This window comes from Schistocerca gregaria, chromosome 6 (assembly GCF_023897955.1).
Source record: "Schistocerca gregaria isolate iqSchGreg1 chromosome 6, iqSchGreg1.2, whole genome shotgun sequence".
Classification (NCBI taxonomy): Eukaryota; Metazoa; Arthropoda; class Insecta; order Orthoptera; family Acrididae; genus Schistocerca; species Schistocerca gregaria.
In genome coordinates this window covers 261,404,865-261,427,112 of record NC_064925.1, presented here as the reverse complement: position 1 = coordinate 261,427,112, position 22,248 = coordinate 261,404,865, and the positions used below count along the sequence as shown (strand labels likewise).

Sequence of the window (22,248 nt, the reverse complement as noted above, 5' to 3'; positions counted from 1 at the left end):
AAGGCTGTTCAGATGGCAGACTCCATGTATACCATGTTGTCAGTGGTGGAGTGACCTTGGTGAAAACTGCCCTGGGACAGAGACAGAAGGCCCCGAGACTCAAGGAGCCAACACAACTGTCTGTTCACCATATGTTCGAACATCTTGCACAGGGTGATAGCTATCCATATCTAGTAGGGTCTTACCAGGTTTTAGCACTTGAACAATGATACTGTCTCGCCATTGCGACAGGAATTTGTCATTGCTCCAGATGCAGTTGAAGATGGAAAGGAGGTGGCACTGGTAATCCAGTGATAGATGTTGAATCATTTGGTGATGGAAGTGGTCTAGAATAGGGGTAGTGTCAGGACAATGTGCAAGGGCACTGAGAAATTCCCACTCACTGAATGGAGCATTACATGGCTCAGGGTGGCGTGAATCAAAAGATAGGTGTTGTCTTTCCACCTGCTGTTGTAGGAGATAAAAGGCGAGTGGTAATTCACAGAGGCAGAGGTGCAAGCATAATGCTCAGCAAGAAGCTCTGCAATTGCATCTGTGTCAGTATATACAGCTCAATGTGTGGGAATCCCAGGTATACCTGCAGGGGTCTGATAGCTGTAAAGGTGTCTTATCTGGGAAGGAGAGGCTCCTGATCCAAGGGTGGAAATGTATCATTGCCAACAACACTCCTAATTCTGTCGTTTAGTGAGTTGTTGGACTCAGGCACGGAGCCATTTGAAGGTAAAAATGTGCTCCAGGGACGGGTGCTCCTTATGATGTTGGAGGACCCACCTACGATCTCTAATGGCCACAGCGATTTCCAGCAACCACCGAGGCACTGTCTTCCACCGGGGGCAACCTGAGGAACAAGGGACAACTGATTCAGCTGCAGAAACAATGGTCCTAGTAATGTTCTGGATCGATGTCGGCATGCAACGGAGATCCAATGGTAGTAGCACAGGTGAAAGCATCCACGGCAGCCCATCAGGGCAAGTGTCCAGATGAGTGATGCCAGGGGAGGGACAGGAAGAGTGGATGGATATTTGTCACTATAGCACAAGTAGTCATGAGCTCTCCAGCAGATAGATGGTAGAAGGGGTGCCACACTAAAATGAGTCAGAGCACTTGTATTTAGGAGACAAATACCATACCCAATAATCTCGGTTCCACCCCACAAAGGGGGATCATCATCATATCATCATCATATCATCATCATCATCATCATCATCATCATCATCATCATCAGCCAGTTCTATCACTTAGAGATGTTGCATCTCTGAGTCGGTGAGTTGTAGTGCCTCAAGAATTTCGACGCAAATTCTAGAGACCTTCTGCTTTCCACCGTCTTGAACACCCGATATTTTACGTACGAGCGAGAGAAATTGGAGTGTGTCTACCTCGAACCTGGTTTTCTGTGTGCGCAGGGTGGACATGTGTCAAGAGAATGCCACAAGGTCAACGGCTGATCAGCACTTATTTTTACTTTCTTACTTACTGACACTCTAGAGTTGCAGAGGGTGGACTTGTGAGAACCTTGAGATTTTTTGGAACTGTATTTATTGTAAAAGTAATCAATAGCTTCTGACGGCCTGGGAGTCTTTGGATTTATGAAATATGATTCATTGAAGTGAAACTGTTATGTAGTGTTCTGTTTGTGGAAGTGAAATACAGTAGGATTGATTTTAAAGTATCCTGAGTATACACAATCATTTTAAGAGTAGAAAAAATTTCTCCAAGCAGTATCATATCTTCCGTGAAGAAGTTGAGCAGATCGTCGCAGCTGGCTATCCTGAGAAGAAGATCGGCAAAGCACCTCCAAGTAAGTCCAATGACGAAGGGAACGTGTGAGTCTTGCACACCTGCACCACATTCCTTCCTCTAGTCGCCGGAAACTGCCAGAGTGTAACAAAGCATCCCAGTAAGATCTTCCATTTCTTCCAAGCCTGAGCTTCCTGTTGCCAATTGAATCCCACTGCCTTCCTTATATCTCTGTCCCAACTGTCTGGTGGTCTTCCTCTAGGTCTTTTTTTGGTAAAATGGGCTCCAGTCTAGGACTTGTTTAGACTATCTACCATCTTTTGTTCAAGCAACATGACCAGCCCAGTGCCATTTCAATGTATTCACTCTTTACATTATGTCAGTGACCTTTGTTCATCTTATTTCAACTGCTCACTTCCTGTCTTTTGTTCATGTAACCCAACATTGATCTTTCAATTCCTCTTTGGGCTACTGTTAGCTTCCTAACAATGAACTCATTTAATGTCCATGCTTCGCAGCCATAAGTTATTACTGGCTATATAAATTGATCAAAAATAGATTTCTTCAGCTCAACAGACATCTTAGATTTCAAAATTGAAGAGTACCTCCCATAAGCTTGCCAGCCCAATTTACAATTAAATTCATCATAATATTTATGATTTTAAATCTCCTTTCATGTTTATCAGTTGACCCAGATAGATACATTCTGTGACTCTTTGCAGTTGTGTACTTCCAACTGATATACTTCCCTCAGGTGTCCATTCATTGATCATTGATCACAAAGGGTTATGGGTGTGTAAAACACCCAGAAGTAGAAAAGGTGGGGACAGTTGGGAAATTAGTGCAGCCAATATATGGTGCGGCATGTCACCATCTAGAAGATAGTAGATGCTGGTGATGGAAATTGCCTGTGTCGTCCTCATACTGACAGCCACAGCTTCTAAAGGTTCTTGAAGGAACACAGGTTTGCTATATATACAGACATGAGAACATATATACAATCTCCACCTAACATCCTGTTACAGTCATTAGGATTTTTGTGATACCCCCAATAGCCACGAAGGGTGGTAAGTCATACGGTCCAGGGTCTTATACTCCATAATCTTCCTCTCCTTGCAAAGAACAGTGCAGACCAGCGAGCAGGGGGAGTGGTGCTCTCCGCAGCTGACAGGTAGGAGAAGGGGCACATGGAGTATTTGGATGCAATGGATGTCTACAATCATGACATTTGGTGCTGGAAGTGCACTGGGCAGACATGTGCCTGAATTTCCAACACTTAAAGCACCGCGTGGGGGGGGGGGGGGGGGATGATTCTATGTTACATCAGTATACTATCATCTTGACCTTTTCAGTTAACAAACCACCCTTCATTCTCAAGGGCCAAGATGAAGGCATGGATAGCAACCCTATTATCTTTTGGACCCCTATAGACACACTGGACGAAGTGAATACTCCACTGTTCTGAACTGGGATGTAGCTTGTCTTCGGACTGCAACAGGAGGTCATGATGAAAAATAATCCTGTGAACCATGTTTAGGCTTTTTGAAATGGGAATATCACCCAGCTTGTCAGAGGCGGGCAACACCTGGGACTGGGCTAGGGATGCTGTCTGAATCAAGACCAAACCACTTCTCATTTTGGACAGCACTGTCATTTCCCCAAACTTATCCTCCAGATGTTCAACAAAAAATACAGTCCCCATCTGCTCTGCTTTACACTAAACACCTTGGCAAATAAGGCTCTCTCTTTTCCATAGTCCTACATTCCTCCCATGTTGTAGCTAGAGAGGGAAACGATTTGGGGTCATATTTCTCAGGATTAAATTCAACTTTCCCTTTTTTAGGGACTGCTTGAACCATTCAGTCCCTAGCAATAGGTGACTTGGCCTGCTTCATTGCGGGTCATCCACCCTTATGCCACCCACTCCTATCAGGGGCTCTCCCCACGGGCGCCACCCAGCCACAGCAAAGGTCACCAGGCGTGATGGCCATTGCCAGAGTCCTGATGTCCCACGAAGACAGGCATCTATTCATTGGAAAACATAGGAAGTTTGCTATTCAGACATCAGCAGTAATATTCGTGTCATAGGGGGGCTATGACCAAGGGGGTACATTACAGTCCCACTTTACGGACTAGCTACCATGCTGGATGCTAGGTGCATGGAAATCCCATATTGTCATGAGGGCAAAAACAGGACAGTGGACAATTGATGATGGTTATGCACCCCATAAGGTGTCCTTGCCCAAACAGGTGGAATTTGGGTGGAGTTGTAATGCCATCACCATATTAGGTGCAGAAGATCGTAATGCACGAGGGATATACAGCGTGCTTCACGAAGATAGGCAAATATTTTAATATGTTATTCTACGAGTAAAACTAAAGAAAAAAGTTCATATAACATAGGTCCACAGATGTTTAGTTATGGAGTTACAGCTAATGAAAGATTTTGCCTGAAATTTAGCAACTTCACTAACATGAAGCCATCACAAACTGTACGAGGTTAAAGTAAAGCACCATTTCCATTCATTTGGTTGTTATAAGTCTGGTGAATCTAATAAAACATGTTCCAGATGTGTATCTGCAGTAGTTTTTCAGAACATCCAGACAAGCAAATATTATTATACAAGTAAATTTGTTTGCTTTCCATTAAGAATGTAGAAATGTTTATATCACTGTTGGCAACCATTAGTGAGTTGTTTCACTCATTTCCTAACCTTGAAACGAGTTAAGTTTTCTGTATTGTTCAGTGAAAGAACATAACAAGAATAGTGTATTTAAGTGAAACCAGTAGTAACTGTTGTAGTTTGCAGATTATTTATGAAATAGGGAATAAAGTTGCAGTTAACATTATCATCATTATTTTTCCAAAATTAAATTCTCTACAACTTCTGTTGATAATTCTATCCAATTGTCTGGAATTTAAAAAACAAAGTGGGCCACATAGATAAAAAATTAAAAATTTTGGGAATTAATTCTTTGCTTCTCTGGATGTTCTGAAAAACTACTGCAGATACACATCTAGGACATGTTTTACCAGATTCACGAGATAAATAACAACAAAATAAATTAAAATCATGCTTTACTTTAACCTCTTACAGTTTTGGGATGGCTTCATATTAGAGAAGTTGTTAAATTTCAGGCAAAATCTTTTATTAGCCGTAACTCTGTAACTAAACATTTGCAGACCTATGCTTATATGAACTTTTTTCTTTAGTTTTACTAGTAGAACGACATATTAAAATATTTGCATATCTTCATGAATCATCCTACATAGTGCACCACATAAAGTGTCCTTCGCCAAGTGGCTTGCACTTCTGCAGAATTTGGAAAGGTGGAGGTCACACCCTGAAGGGGGACCATAATCAAAAAGGATGGAGATTCCTTGTAGTTGTCTCTTACGACAAGGAGGAATGGGCATCTACTCTTTGGCATACATGGAGAATTTGCACCTAAGGCATCAGCTGTGTGATCTCTTGTGCTGTCAGGGGGCTACACCAAGAGTGTACATGATGCCCCCTCCATTTTGATAGACACTGGCAATCATGCTGGATATTGGGTTTGAAGACATCCAGTATTGTCATGGGGGCGAAAGAGGACAGCAGACAACAGATGTAGATTGTGCACCCTGTTAGATGTCCTCACTCAAATGGCTCGACTATTGGTGGTGTTGCAGAGCCCTGACAATAATAGGTGCAGAAGGTCACAACGCACCATGTAAGGCATCTTCAGCAAATGGCCCTCACTTCTGAAAAGTTTGGAGAATGTGGGGGTCAAAGCCTAAAAGGGGACCACAATACTTAAGGCCAAAATGTAGAGGACTCCTTTTGGTCACCTCAGTGCTGTGCCAGCTACTGAATATTGCTGACGTGTTGTTTGTAATTGCTATACCTATTTGGCGCAACTATTGATTAAAGCACTGGTAATGCACAAGGTACTCCTGATCATTATACATAATTCCGGGCTCCTTTTTTTATTAATTTATAAACATTTTTTGTGACTTAAATTCTTTGTTTGAAATTAAATGTAGTAAGCACTAGTTAATTATGCCAAGCTCTAGTGGTTTTAAGCATTGAACTCTGCTTCTCATCAAAAAGATAAGAACACCCAAAGGGACAGCACAAGGTAGTGCAGCATTTTCCTTGCACATGTTGCTTGCTGCAATGCAAGCTTGCTTATTTCCCTGGATTCCAAAAGGGCATAGTACCCAGCAGAATGATACTTCCTTTCCTTGCCGTTGCAGATGCAGTGACTTATGTTCTGTGCCATTTTTTGCTGGATCCATTTGCTGGATGGTCAGTAATATACTTAGGAAATCAAGAGTGACAAAACAGTTATCCTGTTGACTACACTTCATCTGCTCTAGTGTCTTTACCATAAAAGGCTGTAAATTCACCTTGAAACTGAATCCTAAGGATAAACTGAGAGCAAACAACAGATCATCTGACAGCATTGCCCTCTTCAGATCCATCAGTGTAAATGTTGTTGTTGTGGCCTTCAGTCCTGAGACTGGTTTGATGTAGCTCTCCATGCTACTCTATCCCGTGCAAGCTTCTTCATCTCCCAGTACCTACTGCAACCTACATCCTTCTGAATCTGTTTAGTGTATTCATCTCTTGGTCTCCTCCTATGATTTTTACCCTCCGCACTGCCCTCCAGTACTAAATTGGTGATCCCTTGATGCCTCAGAATATCCTCTACCAACTGATCCCTTCTTCTAGTCAAGTTGTGCCACAAATTTCTGTTCTCCCCAGTTCTGTTCAATACCTCCTCATTAGTTATGTGATCTACCCATCTAATCTTCAGCATTCTTCTGTAGCACCACATTTCGAAAGCTTTTATTCTCTTCTTGTCTAAACTAGTGCCAGATCTTATTGTTAAACAATCCTTCTTTGTATTTTTAGCTGTCGACCAAATTTAACAGTTATTTACACTGTCTCTCTAGTTCAGACAGTGTAAATAACTGTCAGATTTGGTCCACAGTTAAAAATACAAAGAAGTTTGCTTAAAAATAAGATCTGGTGTACAAGATTTATTTCACTAATCTCAGATTTGAACAGACTGCACCTCAATACTAACCAGGGAGGATACCGGTTCCAATAATGTCCGGCAGTGAGCTCTATAAGTTACACCTTCAGTTTAATCTAATCTAGTCTTGTGGTACTTTTGTGATATATACATGCATGTTCTACTGGTGAACAAACAAGAGGAGATTGTGGGAAAGACTGAATCCTATATGCTTCCTGCACCATGAGGAACGTCAACAGGATGATTAAAGGTAGTTCCCAGACTCAGCACAGAGGTTGTGTACACAGTGTGTCCAGAAGTTCCTGTTGCCATTGTAATGCCCTCATGAAGATTGGAGTCCAAGGTGTTTGGATAAGACAGCCATGCAAAACTACATACTGTATAGCAACAGTCCAGCGATGACCAAAAAACTGCTCTGTAAAATAATAACAGGGGGAACCTTTCTGCGACCTCCCACCCTGCGCCCCTCCCACAATATATGCCATTAAAGCACTTTACGATCAAGATGAGGCCTAGACACATTACTAATTTCTTGAAAATAAGAACAATGTCCCCCAATTGCTTTTGGAAAACTATAGAGTTGAGGAACATTATCTCTTCTCACAGTACTACCATCCACGATTCTATCAGCTGCAAGCTGCAAGTGTGTGAAACAGTTTACTGGTAGCTTCATTATAGTGAGTACTAGCTATGGAAGAATATGACTACAAAGTTTTTGACGGTAAGCTCCAAACACAGCTGATGTACAGTAGGCGAGACATATTAGAATCATTGCAACAGACTTCAATTTCCTTAAAAAATACTACCAGCAGCAGCAATAGTAGAAGAAAGAAAGAAATGAGATACTGAAAAACACAACACAGAAAAAGAACAGAAGTAAAATATAAAACTGCAGACTCACTTCAGGATCTTCTGCGTCCACATCATTGAGGTCAAATGGTGGAGGAGACAAGAGTCGCAGTAGTACCTCCCGAATGCGGTCATTATCCTCACGATCAATATAGCGATCGGCTAGCAAGTGTCCTGATCCCAGAACCACAAGCCGTCCAGAAACTGCACAGACCGGTCGCTGGTGAGGATATGCAACACTCCCAGTGGAAAGGAGTGCCACAGCTGGCCGTGCAAGCTTCAGTGTTGCACCGTACGGATATATGAAGCTCAGCGCCCTGCAGATATCTGTTATCAGGTGTGCCACTTGTACTGTCCTTTAAGTTACTAGTGCTGTTAGGTGCCATTGCTGAAATGGATTGTGCAGTTTAAGAAATAGCAAACTCAACAAAGAAGATGCCACTTTGTGGTGAGAAACATAAAATAATGAGTGCACATGCTAAATCTAGTAACTGCTCACACTTCTGAGTTAAGTTTTCTTATAAACTTCATCCTTGAGCTGAGTGTCAAAACATTATTACTACTACAGTAATTGCTTGATACAAATGTTAACGATATGGTTATGACAGACCAATTTACTTATGTTCTGTGTATATCCCCTGATGACAGGGAGAATACAGCTAGGCATGTGAAAAGGGAAGTCTGCAATAACAGCAATAAAATGCTAGGAGGTAAAGGCAGAAGGGGCAGAGGAATTTTAAATCCAGGCTGTCTACAGAGTGCAAAAGTATTGTTTATTATAATAGGCTTGGTGGTGCAATGTAGGACACCACTATGAGAGGACCAACTTGGACAAGGACAGTATGAAGCGACAGGAAATTCTGGATAAAAAATCGGGAGCAGGCCTTGGAGACCCCACTCGGATAATGTGGCAAGGATATGATGTCGCCAGGTGGTGTCATACGCTTTTCATAAATCAAAAAAGACGGCAACAAGGTGTTGTGGTCTGGAAAAGGCTGTTCAGATGGCAGTCTCAAGGGGCAGAAGATAATCAGTGGTAGAGCGACTCAGGTGGAAACTGCCCTGGCATGTAGCCGGTAGGCCACGTGACTCCAGGACCCAACTCAACCGCCCAAACACCACACGTTTCAGCAGCTTACAAAGAATGTCGCTGAGGGTGATGGACCGATAGCTAGCCACATCAAGCGGGTTTTTGCCAGGTTTGAGCACTGGTATGACGGTGCTCTCCCGCCAGTGCAATGGGAAGATACCATCGCACAAGATCCAGTTGAAGATCAGGAGGAGATGTCACTTGTAGTCAGATGAGAGATCTATAATCATCTGACTGTGGATCCGATCTGGCCCAGGAGCTGTGACAGGGCAATGTGCAAGGGCACTGAGGAGCTCCCACTCTGTAAATGGGGCGTTATAGTGTTCACTGTGGCATGTAGTGAAAGAGAGGACTTTCCTTCCATCCGCCGTTTGGGAGTGCGAAAGGCTGGGGTGTAATTCTCTGACAGAGGCGCGAGCATAGTGCTCAGCAGTCACGTTTGCATCAGTAGATAACACACCATTTACATTAACACCTGTTGGGGTGTGGTTCACCAAAACTCTTCTGATTTTTGCCCATTTTAACACATACCTCTCCCAACACACCTGTTTCTGCCTTTTGATAAGCTGGCGAATGCAGGCACACACCTGTTTAAAGGTAATGAGGTGCTCCAGGGTAGGGTACCGCTTGTGGCACTGTAGAGCTCACCAAAGCTCCTTAATTGCCTCAGTGACTTCCGGCAACCACCAAGGGACTGTGTTTCGTTGGGGGCATCCTAAAGAACGAGGGAACATGTTTTCCGCCACAGAAATGATCGTTGTAGTTACCTGCTCAACCACCACATTGATATTACTATGTGGGGGAGACTCAATGATGACAGCAGAGGTGAAAGCGTCCCGGTCTGCCTTGTTTAAAGTCCATCTGGGTAGGTGTCCGTGGACCAGACACCATGACCGTGACAGGAAGATGGGGAAGTGGTCACTACCACACAGGTCATCATGTCCATTCCAGTGGATAGATTGGAGAAGGCCAGGACTACAAACTGAGAAATCAATGGCCGAATATGTGATATGTGCCACACTGAAATGTGTGGGGGCACCCATATTTAAGAGGCAGAGGTCGGGTTGTGACAGTAAATTTTTGACATCTCTGCCTCGGCTAGTAAGCATGGTGCTACCCCACAAGGGGTTATTGGCATTAAAACCGGAGGAAGAGATATGTTGCAAACAGTTATTTCCTGTGTCGTCCGATTCCTGACAGCCACAGCTTTAAGACGAGTTTGAAAGGGCACAGGTTCACTACATACTGAGTTCAGGACAAAGACGCAAACTCCACCTGACACACTATTACATTCGCTATGGTTCTTGTAATATCCCCTGTAGCCACGAAGGGCAGGGGTTCGCATTGCCGGGAACCAGGTTTCCTAGAGGGCAATGCAGAAAGCAGGTGCAAGGCTTAACAGTTGCCACAGCTCAGCCACGTGGTGGAAAAAACCGCCGCAATTCTAGTGGAGGATGACATGATTGTGAGACTGAGAAGGCATGAAACACTCAATGAGGCAGTCTACGCCGCGGGGTCACCTGCTGCCACTGACTTATTTCCTGAACAGGCTATATCCATTGTGTCTAAGGGTCTGGTGAGATCTAGGTCGTCAGCAGACACCAGAATCTTCACCATCCTCAGATGCAGAGCTTGTAGGCAGCAGTGGTGTGGGTGCCACCATAAATCCCTTGATTTGGAAGTCTTCTTTCTGGATTTCTCTGGCTGGCAGGGTGTCACTGATTCCGTCTCTGGAACAGAGGATTGATCGGGCACTTCAGCCACTGGTGTCATCTTTCCCACTAGAGGAAACATGGGAAGGGAGTGACCCAAGGGACTCCTTAGCGGGAGGAACTGATGCAGACTTACGCTTCTCTGGCTGAGAGGTGGGGACTGGTGTCCCTGATGGTTGGGTGGGGGGAGGGCGGTGGTAGTGCTCCCGAGGTAGGTGATGCGGGAGTAACAGGGAGGAAAGTGCCCCCAACCATCAAAGGGGCAGGTGTAGTCTTCCAGCTCTGAGAGCCGACTGGAACGCGTGGAACTGTTGGGGCTACAACTGTTCTTGGAGCAGTGGCATGAGAGGATGTAGGCACTCAAATTTCCTCTTCACCTCAGTGTAGGTCAGTCGGTCCAGGGTCTTGTATTCCACTATTTTCCTTTCTCACTGTAAAATCTTGCAGTCTGTTTAGCAAGGGAGGCGGGGCACATGGAGTATTGGGATGGGATGGACATCCACAATCTTGACATGTGACACTGGAAGTACAGTGGGAAGACATATGACCGAACTTCCAGCACTTAAGCACCACATTGGGGAATGGATATGTGACTTGATAACACAGTGGTAGACCATCACCTTGACCTTCTTGGGCAGTGTCTCACCCTTGAAAGCCAAGATGAAGGCACTGGTGGTAACCTGATTATGCCTTGGACCCCCATGAACACGCCGGACAAAATGAACTCCTCGTCACTCTATGTTGGCGTGCAGCTCGTCGTCGGACTGCAAAAGAAGGTCCCTGTGGAATATAATACTTTGGACCATATTAAAGCTCTTATGAGGCATGATCGAAACGGAAACATCTCCCAGCTTGTCACAAGCGAGTAATTCCTGTGAATAGGCAGAGAATGCTATTTTTATCAAGACTGACCCTGATTGCATATTGGACAAGCACTCTACTTCCCCAAACTTGTCCTCTAAATGCTCTACAAGAAACTCAGGCTTTACCGAGACAAAGGAGTCCCCGTCAGCTCTCGTACATATGAGGTACCGGGCGAATAAGGTTCACTGCCATCCTTAGCCTGGCGTTCCTCCCATTGTGTGGTCAGGGAGGGGAACGATTTAGTATCATACTTCCTTACATTGTACAGAGACTTGGAACGCTTAGAGATTGCTGGCATTTGGTCAACAGCAAGTGATGACACGGTACGCTTCATCGGGCGTCATCTGCCCTGATGCCACCCACACTGACCAGGGGTCCTCCCCATGGGCACAACCCAGCCACAGCAAAGGCCACCTAGCAGGATGGCCATTACCAGGAGTCCCGATGCCACAGGGTGACAAGCATCTACTCCTTGGAATGTGGGGAGTTAATGGCACAGGCAACAGCAGAGCAATCCCTGCGTAGTCAGGGGGGCTACAACCAACAGGGTACATGGAGGCCCCACCAGAACCGACTGGCTACGGTGCTGGATATGAGGCGCAAAGAATTCCACGGTCACCGTCGGCACAGCAAACGACACTGAATAGTGGGTGGAGGAAAACGCACCCAGGAAGGTGTCCTTGCCCAAGAGATGGAGGAAGAACGGGACTGCAAAGTCTCGAGGAGAAAGTGGGCTAAAGATCTCAATGCACAATGGACATGTTGGCACCATGTAAAGCGCCCTTCCCCAATGGACTCTCTCTTCAGGAAAATTTTGAGAAATGGCTAAAAAGACATTGCCCAATACGCAACATAGTTAAAATATTCTCCTTGCAGCAATAAGTGAGGACCAGTGATGATGCCAAAGTGACACCACCTGTCAACAGATGGCAACATAGAGATCATCAGAGGGATTAGAAGAACTAATGGGTCGAGGTACAAGAATCGTAGCCTTGGCAGCAGCATCAGTGGCCTCGTTTCTCATCAGACTGATGAGACCAGGGACTCACATAAACATCAGAGTGGCTCCCTCAGGAGTGAGCCAGTGTCAGCTTTCCTGGACCTATTGCACTAGGGGATGGACAATGTATTGTATTTTTTTGTTTTGTTTTAGGGCACAAAAACAACTATGGTCATGCGCGCCCATGTCAGAACTGTAGAACATGAAGACAAGGAGAGGAGTTACAAACGGCTACACAATAATCACAATCAATGGAAGAAAAGACAGCTAAAAAAATGATGTGGAGAATTGTCTATAAAACATGCCACAGAGAAACGGAGGTCCTGAACTAAAAATTAAATGCCATATTGCTACAATGGATAAAAAGTAAAATGCAGTCGACAGCCCGCACATCATTCGCTAAAAGTGCTGATAACTCACATGGCAAACAGACACTAGAATGTAAGTAATTAAAAAATGGGCATTCCATCAGGAAATGGCAGACTGTCAAAGGTTGAGCGCAATGAGCACAAATTGGTGGGGGAGGACCACTTAACAAATGGCCATGGCTAAAAAGACAGTGCCTGATATGCAACCTACTTAAAATGATGTCCTCATGGCGAGAGGGCTGAGAGGAGGTCCTTCACGCCACTGGAAGAGGCTTAAGAATCTGTAGCTTGTTCCCATGAAGGGAAGACAAGTGGTGTTGCCAAAGTGACACCACCCGCTAACAGACAGCAACACAAGAGATCAATGGAGGGGATGTAAAAACTAGCAGGCTGAGATACGAGGACTGCAGCCTTGGCAGCAGTGTCAGTGGCCTTGTTTCCCATCAGACTGATGTGACCAGGAACCCACATAAACATCACAGTGGTTTCATCAAGTGTGAGCAGATGACAGCTTTTCTGGGCCCATTGCACTAAGGGATCAACAGTATACAGCATACAGAAGTTCTGAAGAGCACTGAGAGAGTTGAGGCAGATGACACAATTGAAAAGCACTTGTTGTCGGATGTACTGCATGGCCTGATACACACTAAAGAGCTCTGCTGTAAATACTGAGCTGTGTTCTGGAAGTTGATACCAAAAAATGTCGCAGCCAATGCCAAAGGCACACCCGACACCACGGTCAGTCTGACAGCCATCAGTGTACACAAAGGTATTATTGCGAAGGATGAGAAAATTATGGCCTTAGAGTGAGACTGGCATAGTACCCTTAGAAAGCTAATTAAGGTAAAGTAGCCAGTAGTGTGAAGTTAAGCTGCCGGACCAATAGCCGAAAGTGAGCTCCAGGAGGTTACAGATAAGAGTGATGCACCTCATACTGGCAGTCAAAGGAGTTATTGAAGGAGGAGGCATAATATGAGTGGCCTGGCATGACAGACAAATGGTATGCATATCTGAAGAGGAGAAAATCACAGCGATATGACAGCAGTAGTTCGACAGATTCTGTATGCAGGCTCTCAACCTGGCTAGTGTACGAGGTGCCAGTGGCCAAATGGATGCCGCAATGCTGGACAGTATTGAGTTGGTGTAAGAGAAACTGACATGCAGATGCATGAACAGAATACCCATAGTCTAGTTTTGAATGGACAAGGGACCAGCACAAAAGGAGGGGGTTGCTTCGAACCACTCCCCAGGAAGTACTGCTGAGGACACACAGATCACCGAGGGACCACGCACAGCAGGCGGCCAGGTAAGACATAAGATATGTGAGAGGAAAAAGAAAGTTTTCTATTGAGTATGAGCCCTAGGAATTTCGTAGTTTCAATGAATGGAAGAGCAACAAGCCCAAGATGTAAAGACAGTGGAACAAACCAGCAGCACTGCCAGAAATTCATACAAATGGTTTTGTCAATGGAGGAGCAAAAGCCATTGTCAATGCTTGATGAGTAAAAGACTATCGATACAATGCTGAAGACATCGCTAAAGGAGACATGTCTGTGGAGAAGTGAAATGGATGGCAAAATTGTCAACGAAAATGGAGCCGGAGATGTCCAGCAGGAGACAGGCCACAATAGTGTTAATGGCAATAGCAAAGAGGATGACGCTCAGGACAGAACCCTCAGGCACATCGTTTTCCTGGATTAAGGTGTCCAACAAGGCATAACTCAGACATACCTTGAAAACTCAATATTTTAAAATTTCCTGAAGCAAATGGTGCACGCAGCCCCAGAAGCCCCCCATGTAAAGAGTATGGAGATTACCAGTCCTCCAGCAGGTGTCTTAGACTTAGTCCAAATCGAAAAACACGGGCACAATCTGGTACTTCCGTGTGCTCGAAATCCACACTGAATCGTAAGTTCCATCACCCTGCAAACACAGTTGGTAAGAGAAATGGGGCAATAACTAGAAGGAAGGTGTTTATCCTTATCGGGGTTAGATATAGGTGTGGTAGTTGCTTCACACCAGCATCTGGTAAACATGCCTTTGCCCAGATGTGATTGTACATATGAAGGAGGAAGTGTCTGCCCGCCAGAGAAATGTTCTGCAACATCTGAATGAGAACCTCATCCGGCCCAGGCAAAGGATTGTGATGAAGTGAAGAGCATGACCTAGCTCCCTTGTAGTAAAGACAGCATTGTAGCACTCACGATTCTGAGAACAGACCTTTACTGCCAAAGCCTCCTCCACTTGTCTCTGACGGAGAAAGGCAGGATGATTGTGAATGGAGCTCGAAATCCCTGCTAAACAGTGTCCCACTGTGTTGGAGATAGCAATGGGGTCCACTATGACACCATCTGCTACGATCAGGCCAAAAATTGGGGGATGGAGCCTGGTCCCAGACAGCTGTCTGAGGCTGGCCCACACAATGGAAAAGTGAGTGGAACTGTTGAAAGAACTGGCAAATCAAATCCAGCTAGCTTTTCTGCTATCCCAAAGAGCGCGATGACACTGTGCACGCAATTGTTTATACTGAATAAAAACATAGGATGACGGTTAAAAACGTGGAGAGCACATCTCTGTGTGCAAATTGCATCGTGGCACGCCTCAGTCCACCAAGGGATCAGGACATGGTGCGGTAAAGAGGAAATTTAAGGAAAGGAATGTTCTGCGGTGGTAAGCATAACCTTTGCAAGACATTCTACTTGGTCATCACAACCGGTCAAGGTCGCCAGGGAGTTGTATAGGCCCCAGTCGGCCTTAAAAAGCCGCCATTTGAGTGCACACGTAGATGGAGTGGGAGTCAACAAACAGATGGCACACGGGAAATGGTCACTTGATTATGTGTCAGCCTGAGTGAATCATTCGACACAATGGGCAAGCTGGGCAGTGCAGAAGGAGAGGTCCAAGTGGGAATAGGTGGTGTATGAGTCTGAAAGGAACATGGGTGCTCCCGTGTTAAGGCAGATGAGGTTACATTGACTGAGAAGGTCAGCCCAGAGGGCACCTCTCTGATGGGTTGTGGGAGAGCCCCAGTGGGGTTGGTGAGCACTGAAGCCACTGAGCAGCAGAAAGGGGTGAGGGAGTTGCCCAATACGCTAGAGGCAGTCTACCCTGCTGATATCGAATGACAGAGGGATGTAAACAATACAAAGGGGAAATGTGAAGTGAGGAAGGGAAATGCGGACTGCAACAGCTCGAAGCTGGGTAGTCAGGGAGATGGTTTGACTATGAACATCGCTCCAGATGAGCAGCATGACTCCCCCATGAGATGGAATGCCGTCCTCTGGGAGGAACGTCAAAGCGGCCCAGAAAGAAATGCGAGAGCTCAAAGCAGTTGTGAGAATAAATTTTGTTTCTGGAGGCAGAGAACAAGCAGACCGTGTGATTCCAAGAGCAGCCAAAAGTTCTCTTTGTTGGATCGAAGTCTGCGAACGTTTCATTGGAGGAGAGTCGTGATGAGGAGAGGGGATGAGTGCCAGTCTTCGAAGACTCACAGTTATAGGGCACAGAGGCTGGAGGATCCTGCTCCACGAGATCTACAGAGGCTTCGGCATTCTCCCTCTGTTGGTCTGTGGTGTCCAGGACAGGAAAATTGTTGTCACTGCACACCAGCAACACAGAGGTGAGACGGGTTGGGGTATCACATGGTAACACCATCGGAGAGGATCTCCGAAACGGCAAAGGAGGGGACCATTTGCCTTTGTTTGATTTCTTGGAGCATTTCCAGTTGGCAGAGGAAGACTCAGATATATGTTGGCTCGAGAGACATAAGAACCCTTTGCGAGGGCATTCCTTCTGTCCTTCTGCCAGTTGTGAAGCAGGTGACTTCGTCCCATGAGGCGAACGTTTGGTGGCTTGTTGCACATGTGGAGGAGGAGATGGGGATGCTAACGTGACACTGGGCGATTTTACAACCACAGGGCTGAATTTGAGGTCGCATGTCTGCACTGGCCAGCGAGATGTAGCAAGAACAGTACTGTAAGTGCCGGATGGTAGAATTCAGGGTTTCCGACTAGCCAACAACTTATGAGCGACTAGGTAAGGCACTTTTTCCTTCATCCAGATCTCCTGGACCGCCCGCTCATCAAACTCGGGAGGAGGAGGTTCAGAATGTATGGTCAGACTGTGATTACATCATAGCCTGCTTTGATCTTTGTTGGAAGCACCACTCTATCAAAAGTGAGAAAAAGAGTGGGGGTGGGCACTAATGATGCGTCTACCTTTTTTATTACCCAATAGACAGCAACGACACTCTGATCAGAGAGAGGTAGGTTTGGATTCCTGCCTCAGTCAGACCTTCGAGCAACATAGAGTAAATAACACCATGGGAAGAATTCAGAGTCTGATGGGCCTCAACACGAACAGGATAGCTGTGGAGGGACGAAGATGCAAGCAGTTGTTGTGCTTGAGAATCAGAAGTAATCTCCAAAACCAAAATTCTATTGAATAATCGAGAGCAGGATTTCACAGGGGTGGCAACTGCATCAACACCTTTCTGAATAATAAACAGATTTACTGTAGCAAAGGGCTGACCATCTTCAGTATGAGGAACTGTGGTGCAGCTGGGAGGGTCTTTTGAATTGTGAGCTTCATTCTGTTTGCGTTTAGTAGACATTGACTGTGAAGAAGATGACTGGCTCATTGCAAGAAAATCCCCTACGACTGCCAACATCTCCAATGGCTCCTCGCAACTGGGGACCTCCTCAGACGGGGGTGCACCTGCCTTAAGTAATTGTTCACACCTCAGCTCACACCTCCCTAACACCTGATAGAAGGACCAATCGACAATTTGGAAGGTAGCAGCTCAGGCATTACCCCTCCCTGGGCCTGGCCTGTCCCAGGAGGTACATGTGAACCCTACCTGTCGACCCGGGGCTGGGAATTACAAGTTACCCAGCTACCTGTTATGCATCAGATACGTGGACTGGCCTTCAGGAGGGCACAGGGAGGAAGAAGAAAAAGAGGAACCTCAAACACCGAGGTGTAGGAAGCATAGAAGAAGGGGAACAAAAAACAGTGGAGAGACTGTTCTGAGGTCGGCTACTGAGCATGCAAAAACGCTGCAAGGGCTAGGGCACCAAGGTAGCCAAACAGGAACCCACCAAAGAGCGGCGAGCCCCTTGGGAGAGATACAGTGGTAAGCACATCTACCGAGTGAGCATGGGACCCAGGTTTGAATCCCAGAATCCCAGCCTCAGTACAAATTTTCATTCATTGCTTCAGTCTCCACATATACATGATAGATGTTTGAGATTTGAGGCTGCACAGCAACACATGTAGTAACTTTGAATTTGCTGGTACACCCTATCTGATGGTATGTCTCATAGTTCGAGACGGTAGTTAGGCTAACTGGAGTAGTTAGGATGAATGATACTTCTGTTGTGACACACACTCTTTTTGTAAGTTCCCAATGCATCACAAATAGTTGTGGATATGGAGTTCATGACAAAAGGAAGCAAATGAATGCCTGGCATTATGGCTTGAGCTGCTGCTGAAATTAGCAGCCATGTGTGCGTGAAGTGTGCTTGCTTGTGTGAATGAATTGTGTGTGTGTGTGTGTGTGTGTGTGTGTGTGTGTGTGTCTTTTTCTGACGAAGGCTGTCACTGAAAGCTTATGTGTAAGTGTCTTTCAATTGTGCCTGTCTGCAACTTGTAATCTTTATGGTAAGTAGAAATCTAACTTTTCCTACACTGTTGACATTCTTACTTGGAGTTTCCAGTGTTCAAAGTTATTAATGGGCCTAAGCAGTCTCTTTGAAACTGATCGTTAACTTGGTTTGTCCCGATATTCATTTAGGGAGGTGAGCGACATATCAGACTGACATGCCAATATCTGCATGCAAAGAGGAACATTTGCTCAAACATATTGCGTGTCTGGAAGAGGCTGTAGTTACAGCGAGACACACCTTAATAAAAGCTGCAAGGACTACACAGCCTAAGGAACAACAAAAGTGTCAGTAGGCAACCATAATGCGTGATCATCTTTCACCCTAGCTCAACTTGTGTGTTGCTCATTGGTTTTTTGTTCTAGAAAGCTGGGCAACTATCATGAGGATTTTAATGCCAAAAATTTTCATGGATTGGTCTTCAAATTTGTGGGTTTCATTGAACAATCCCAAGCTACACATAAATACAATAGTGTTACTAGGACTTTATTAGCTGTACAAATTAAGAACCATACCCTAAGAGGTTGATGAATTGACTGCAATGGAAGAGAACTGTGTAGCCAGTGTTCATTTCAATCTGCCTGAACATATATAGGACCCAGGTGAAAAGTGACTTCGCTAGGAAAAATAAAAACTTTCAGTGTAGTTGACATGATGATGAAAGAAGTTACTGTAAACACTGCCCTGCATGATTAGACTCGAGTTATCAGCCTGATCAAAAAGGTGGTCCACAGGACATGGATTCGTGATGTACCTGTGAAAAAAAAAAAAGATCAAAGATATGACGTTCCTGTCAACAGCAGCTCCAGATTAAAATCCAGTGAGGACAGAGATGATTATATCCTTGTGGTCACTCTGCTTACACTATAATTGTGATTATTCATGAAGTATTCACTGATGAAATTGCCCTGATTGGTACCTCATTTATTTAATAAATTAACAATGTTTTCTCATGAGCACATGCTGGAAAAAAGCATGGTGCTGATAACAATATTCCATTCCATTCCATTCATTAGCAGTTTTAACTGCAATATAGAGGTGTATGTATGACCTTTGAGCGAGACGGGTAATAACGTAACATATACATTTAGCTTTCACATATAGGCATCATCAGAATAAAAGTGTGTGCAAAAATGAAAATCTAGAACTTTTGAAACACCACATTCCTCAACAACGCACGACATATCAGAACAAGCGAAGTAAGAGAGAGAAACATGAACCACTTTTAACAACTACAAGGCAAAACTTACACCATTCTTAACATGTTACCAAACTTCAAATAAATATTACATTTTAATTCTTGCTCTTTCTCTTTGATACTTTAACCAGCAAGAGGCGATAGTGTGCTTCTGGGCATTCTGTCGAGTTGTTGTTTGCATTTTACACGTCATACTTAAATGCTGACCCAACCCCCTCTTCAGGTGCTGTGAGTTTTGTTGTTATGGTACTCACCGCATAAACTCCAACCAAGCTGAACCCTTGTTGGTCTTACACCACTATTTATAGCCATGTTTGATTCCCCAATGGAAAATCCAGGATGGAATATAACCATGTTATGAAAAGGATGGTTGCTATTCACCATATAGCAGAGATGCTGAGTTGCAGATACGCACAAAAAAAAGACGGTCAGAAAATGAGTCTTCAGCCAAGAAGGCCTTTGTCAGAGGCAAAACACTCACACACTCCACACGACCACAGTCTCTGGCTGCTGAGGCCTCAGCAGTCAGAGACTGTGGTTGCATGTGAGAGTTGCATTTGCATGCGTGTTGTGTGTGTGTTTTGTCTCCGACGAAGGCCTTGTCAGCCGATAGCTCATTTTCTGGCAGTCTTTGGGTTGTGCCTATCTGAGACTCGGCATCTCTGCCATATGGTGAGTAGCAACTATTCTTTTTATAATATTGTTACATGTTCGATTCCCGAAGCTGACTACACCCTTCGATGCTCTTATATTCCAGAACTAGCACTAATATTCTCTGAAAAGTAAGTTCTCTTAGTATTGTCCAACAAGGGTTGTTGTGATAAATGGAGATATTTCAATAGTGTCTCAGGCACCAAGCATTATTTAACTTGAAACCATTGTCCCTGTTCATTAGGTTTTCTTACATCTTTATTTTGATAGACGGGTTAATTATGATGCCCCAGAAACATGGCACCTGCACCATGATACTTGTCTCATCAAATTTTATTTCATTTCATGATTATATTCAAGGCAGTGCTCAGCGACAACCGATCTGTTGGGTGTTTTAGTTAAGTATGTCGTTGATATTGCTTGCCCTCTCCTCGAGTGTGACACATGTCTGTCTCTCAGAGACCTAGATCTTCTCTAACATTAAAAAGAATACGTTTTATCTTAGTTAAGGGACTGATGCATATTTCCATAGGAGCCTACCAATCTTTCTCCATTCTTCCTCAGTCTCGATCTCATCCTCTTTCTTAGGCATTCTTGATTTTGACTGCACCACCTGTTCAGTTTGATGACCTAAGCACAAATGCCTTCAGAACACTTTTTGCAGGTGTTGTAATCCTTTGGTGAGGCCCTCCTTGTCCAGAAGTATTCAAGCACCGAATTTCCTTGTGACTGACGGTATTGGCTTGAGGCGTGGAGATATAGGTCAGTGTGTGTAGGTTTTATTACATATACTGTGAACCAGAGGTCCATCCATTCTTCTCTTAACTAACACGCTGAGGGAAGGTGGCTAGTAATATTTTTCAAGTTCCATCATGGATGTGATATTATGATGGACAGAGGTTAAATGTTCCAGGAACCCTTGAAGCTTTCTTTGCTCCATATGGTCACACCACAAATGTGTTCTCCATCTACTGACATAAACACATTGGTTTCAGCTTGGCATACTATAGTGCCTTTGCTTTAGTGTTCCATGTGTAGGTTCGCCACAACATTTGATAATGGACTATCATTCATCACACATCAGTTTGTTTATCATATTTTCCATCCGATATGAGATAAATAGCTGTCAGTATGTGTCTAATATGTTCTGGGGATCAAATGTCAAAGGAATCAGAAAGTGGAACCTTGTAAACAGAGAGACCACACTGATGTTGACCATTATAGCTGTATCCTAGAACCACAATTGAATGAGGCATTGTACAAAGTCAGTGGAGATGCAGATGTGGTCTTCACACCTCCCACATTACACTGAGAATGTGTTTCAGGTATTTTGCCGATAGGTACACCAGTATTACTATGACTCTTACAGAATTCCTTCCTTATGTACCTTAGGAAGGTCACTCAGTTGAGGTGGCACTGCCACTTGTGTTTTAATACCCTTAATGTCATTATGTGGCAAGCCAGACTCACTGAGAAATCACCATCATGTTCCTCTCAATTTTATTTGTTGGATCAGCATCTGTCCGTCGGTCTGCGATATCATTCAATAGATCAAAAATCATCTTACTGTAGCTCACATCTGACATTAGGAATGTGCAGGCAGAACTACAGCTTTCTTGTCATCTGGCAGATTTCTTAACGCTAGTTCTCCCTTAAAGATGTTAGATCTTAGCCCTGACACCTTGTACATGCTCTACAGGTGTCATGGCAAATCCCTCCTGCTACTTCCAGTACAAGATACACTATATGCTCCACAGAGCTTATTTACTCTGCTACTGGTAGCAACTTTGGAGTGGGCACAAAATATAACTCTTTGACAATGATCTTCACTGTGCTCTTTTGAAATGACGTCTAGCATTTGTAGAGCATCACAAATTCTCTTTCGCACTACAGTCTCGCTTGCTTGCATGGTGCATAATCCAATTTGCCGCTGATGTGTTAATATGATATTTCATTTCAGTGAACTTGGGTGCAACTTGTCCATCTCAACACACTGAGAAGATGACCTGTCCCTGGTGGAGCTCATCCAACTAGTGTACACAGTGAAACATCATTTCCCCATAGAGTGAGGTGATGTCTCATGTTTTCTCA

At 44.5% G+C, this 22,248-nt stretch overlaps 1 protein-coding gene across 1 annotated transcript in view; it reads right to left on the bottom strand.

The window, feature by feature from the left end:
* LOC126279008 (intraflagellar transport protein 52 homolog) overlaps nt 1-22,248 on the bottom strand; it is a 74,038-nt gene that overhangs the window by 29,308 nt on the left and 22,482 nt on the right. Inside the window, exon 5 of the mRNA XM_049979387.1 lies at nt 7,664-7,928. Coding sequence (XP_049835344.1) covers nt 7,664-7,928 — 265 coding nt within the window. The remainder of the gene's footprint in view (nt 1-7,663; nt 7,929-22,248) is intronic.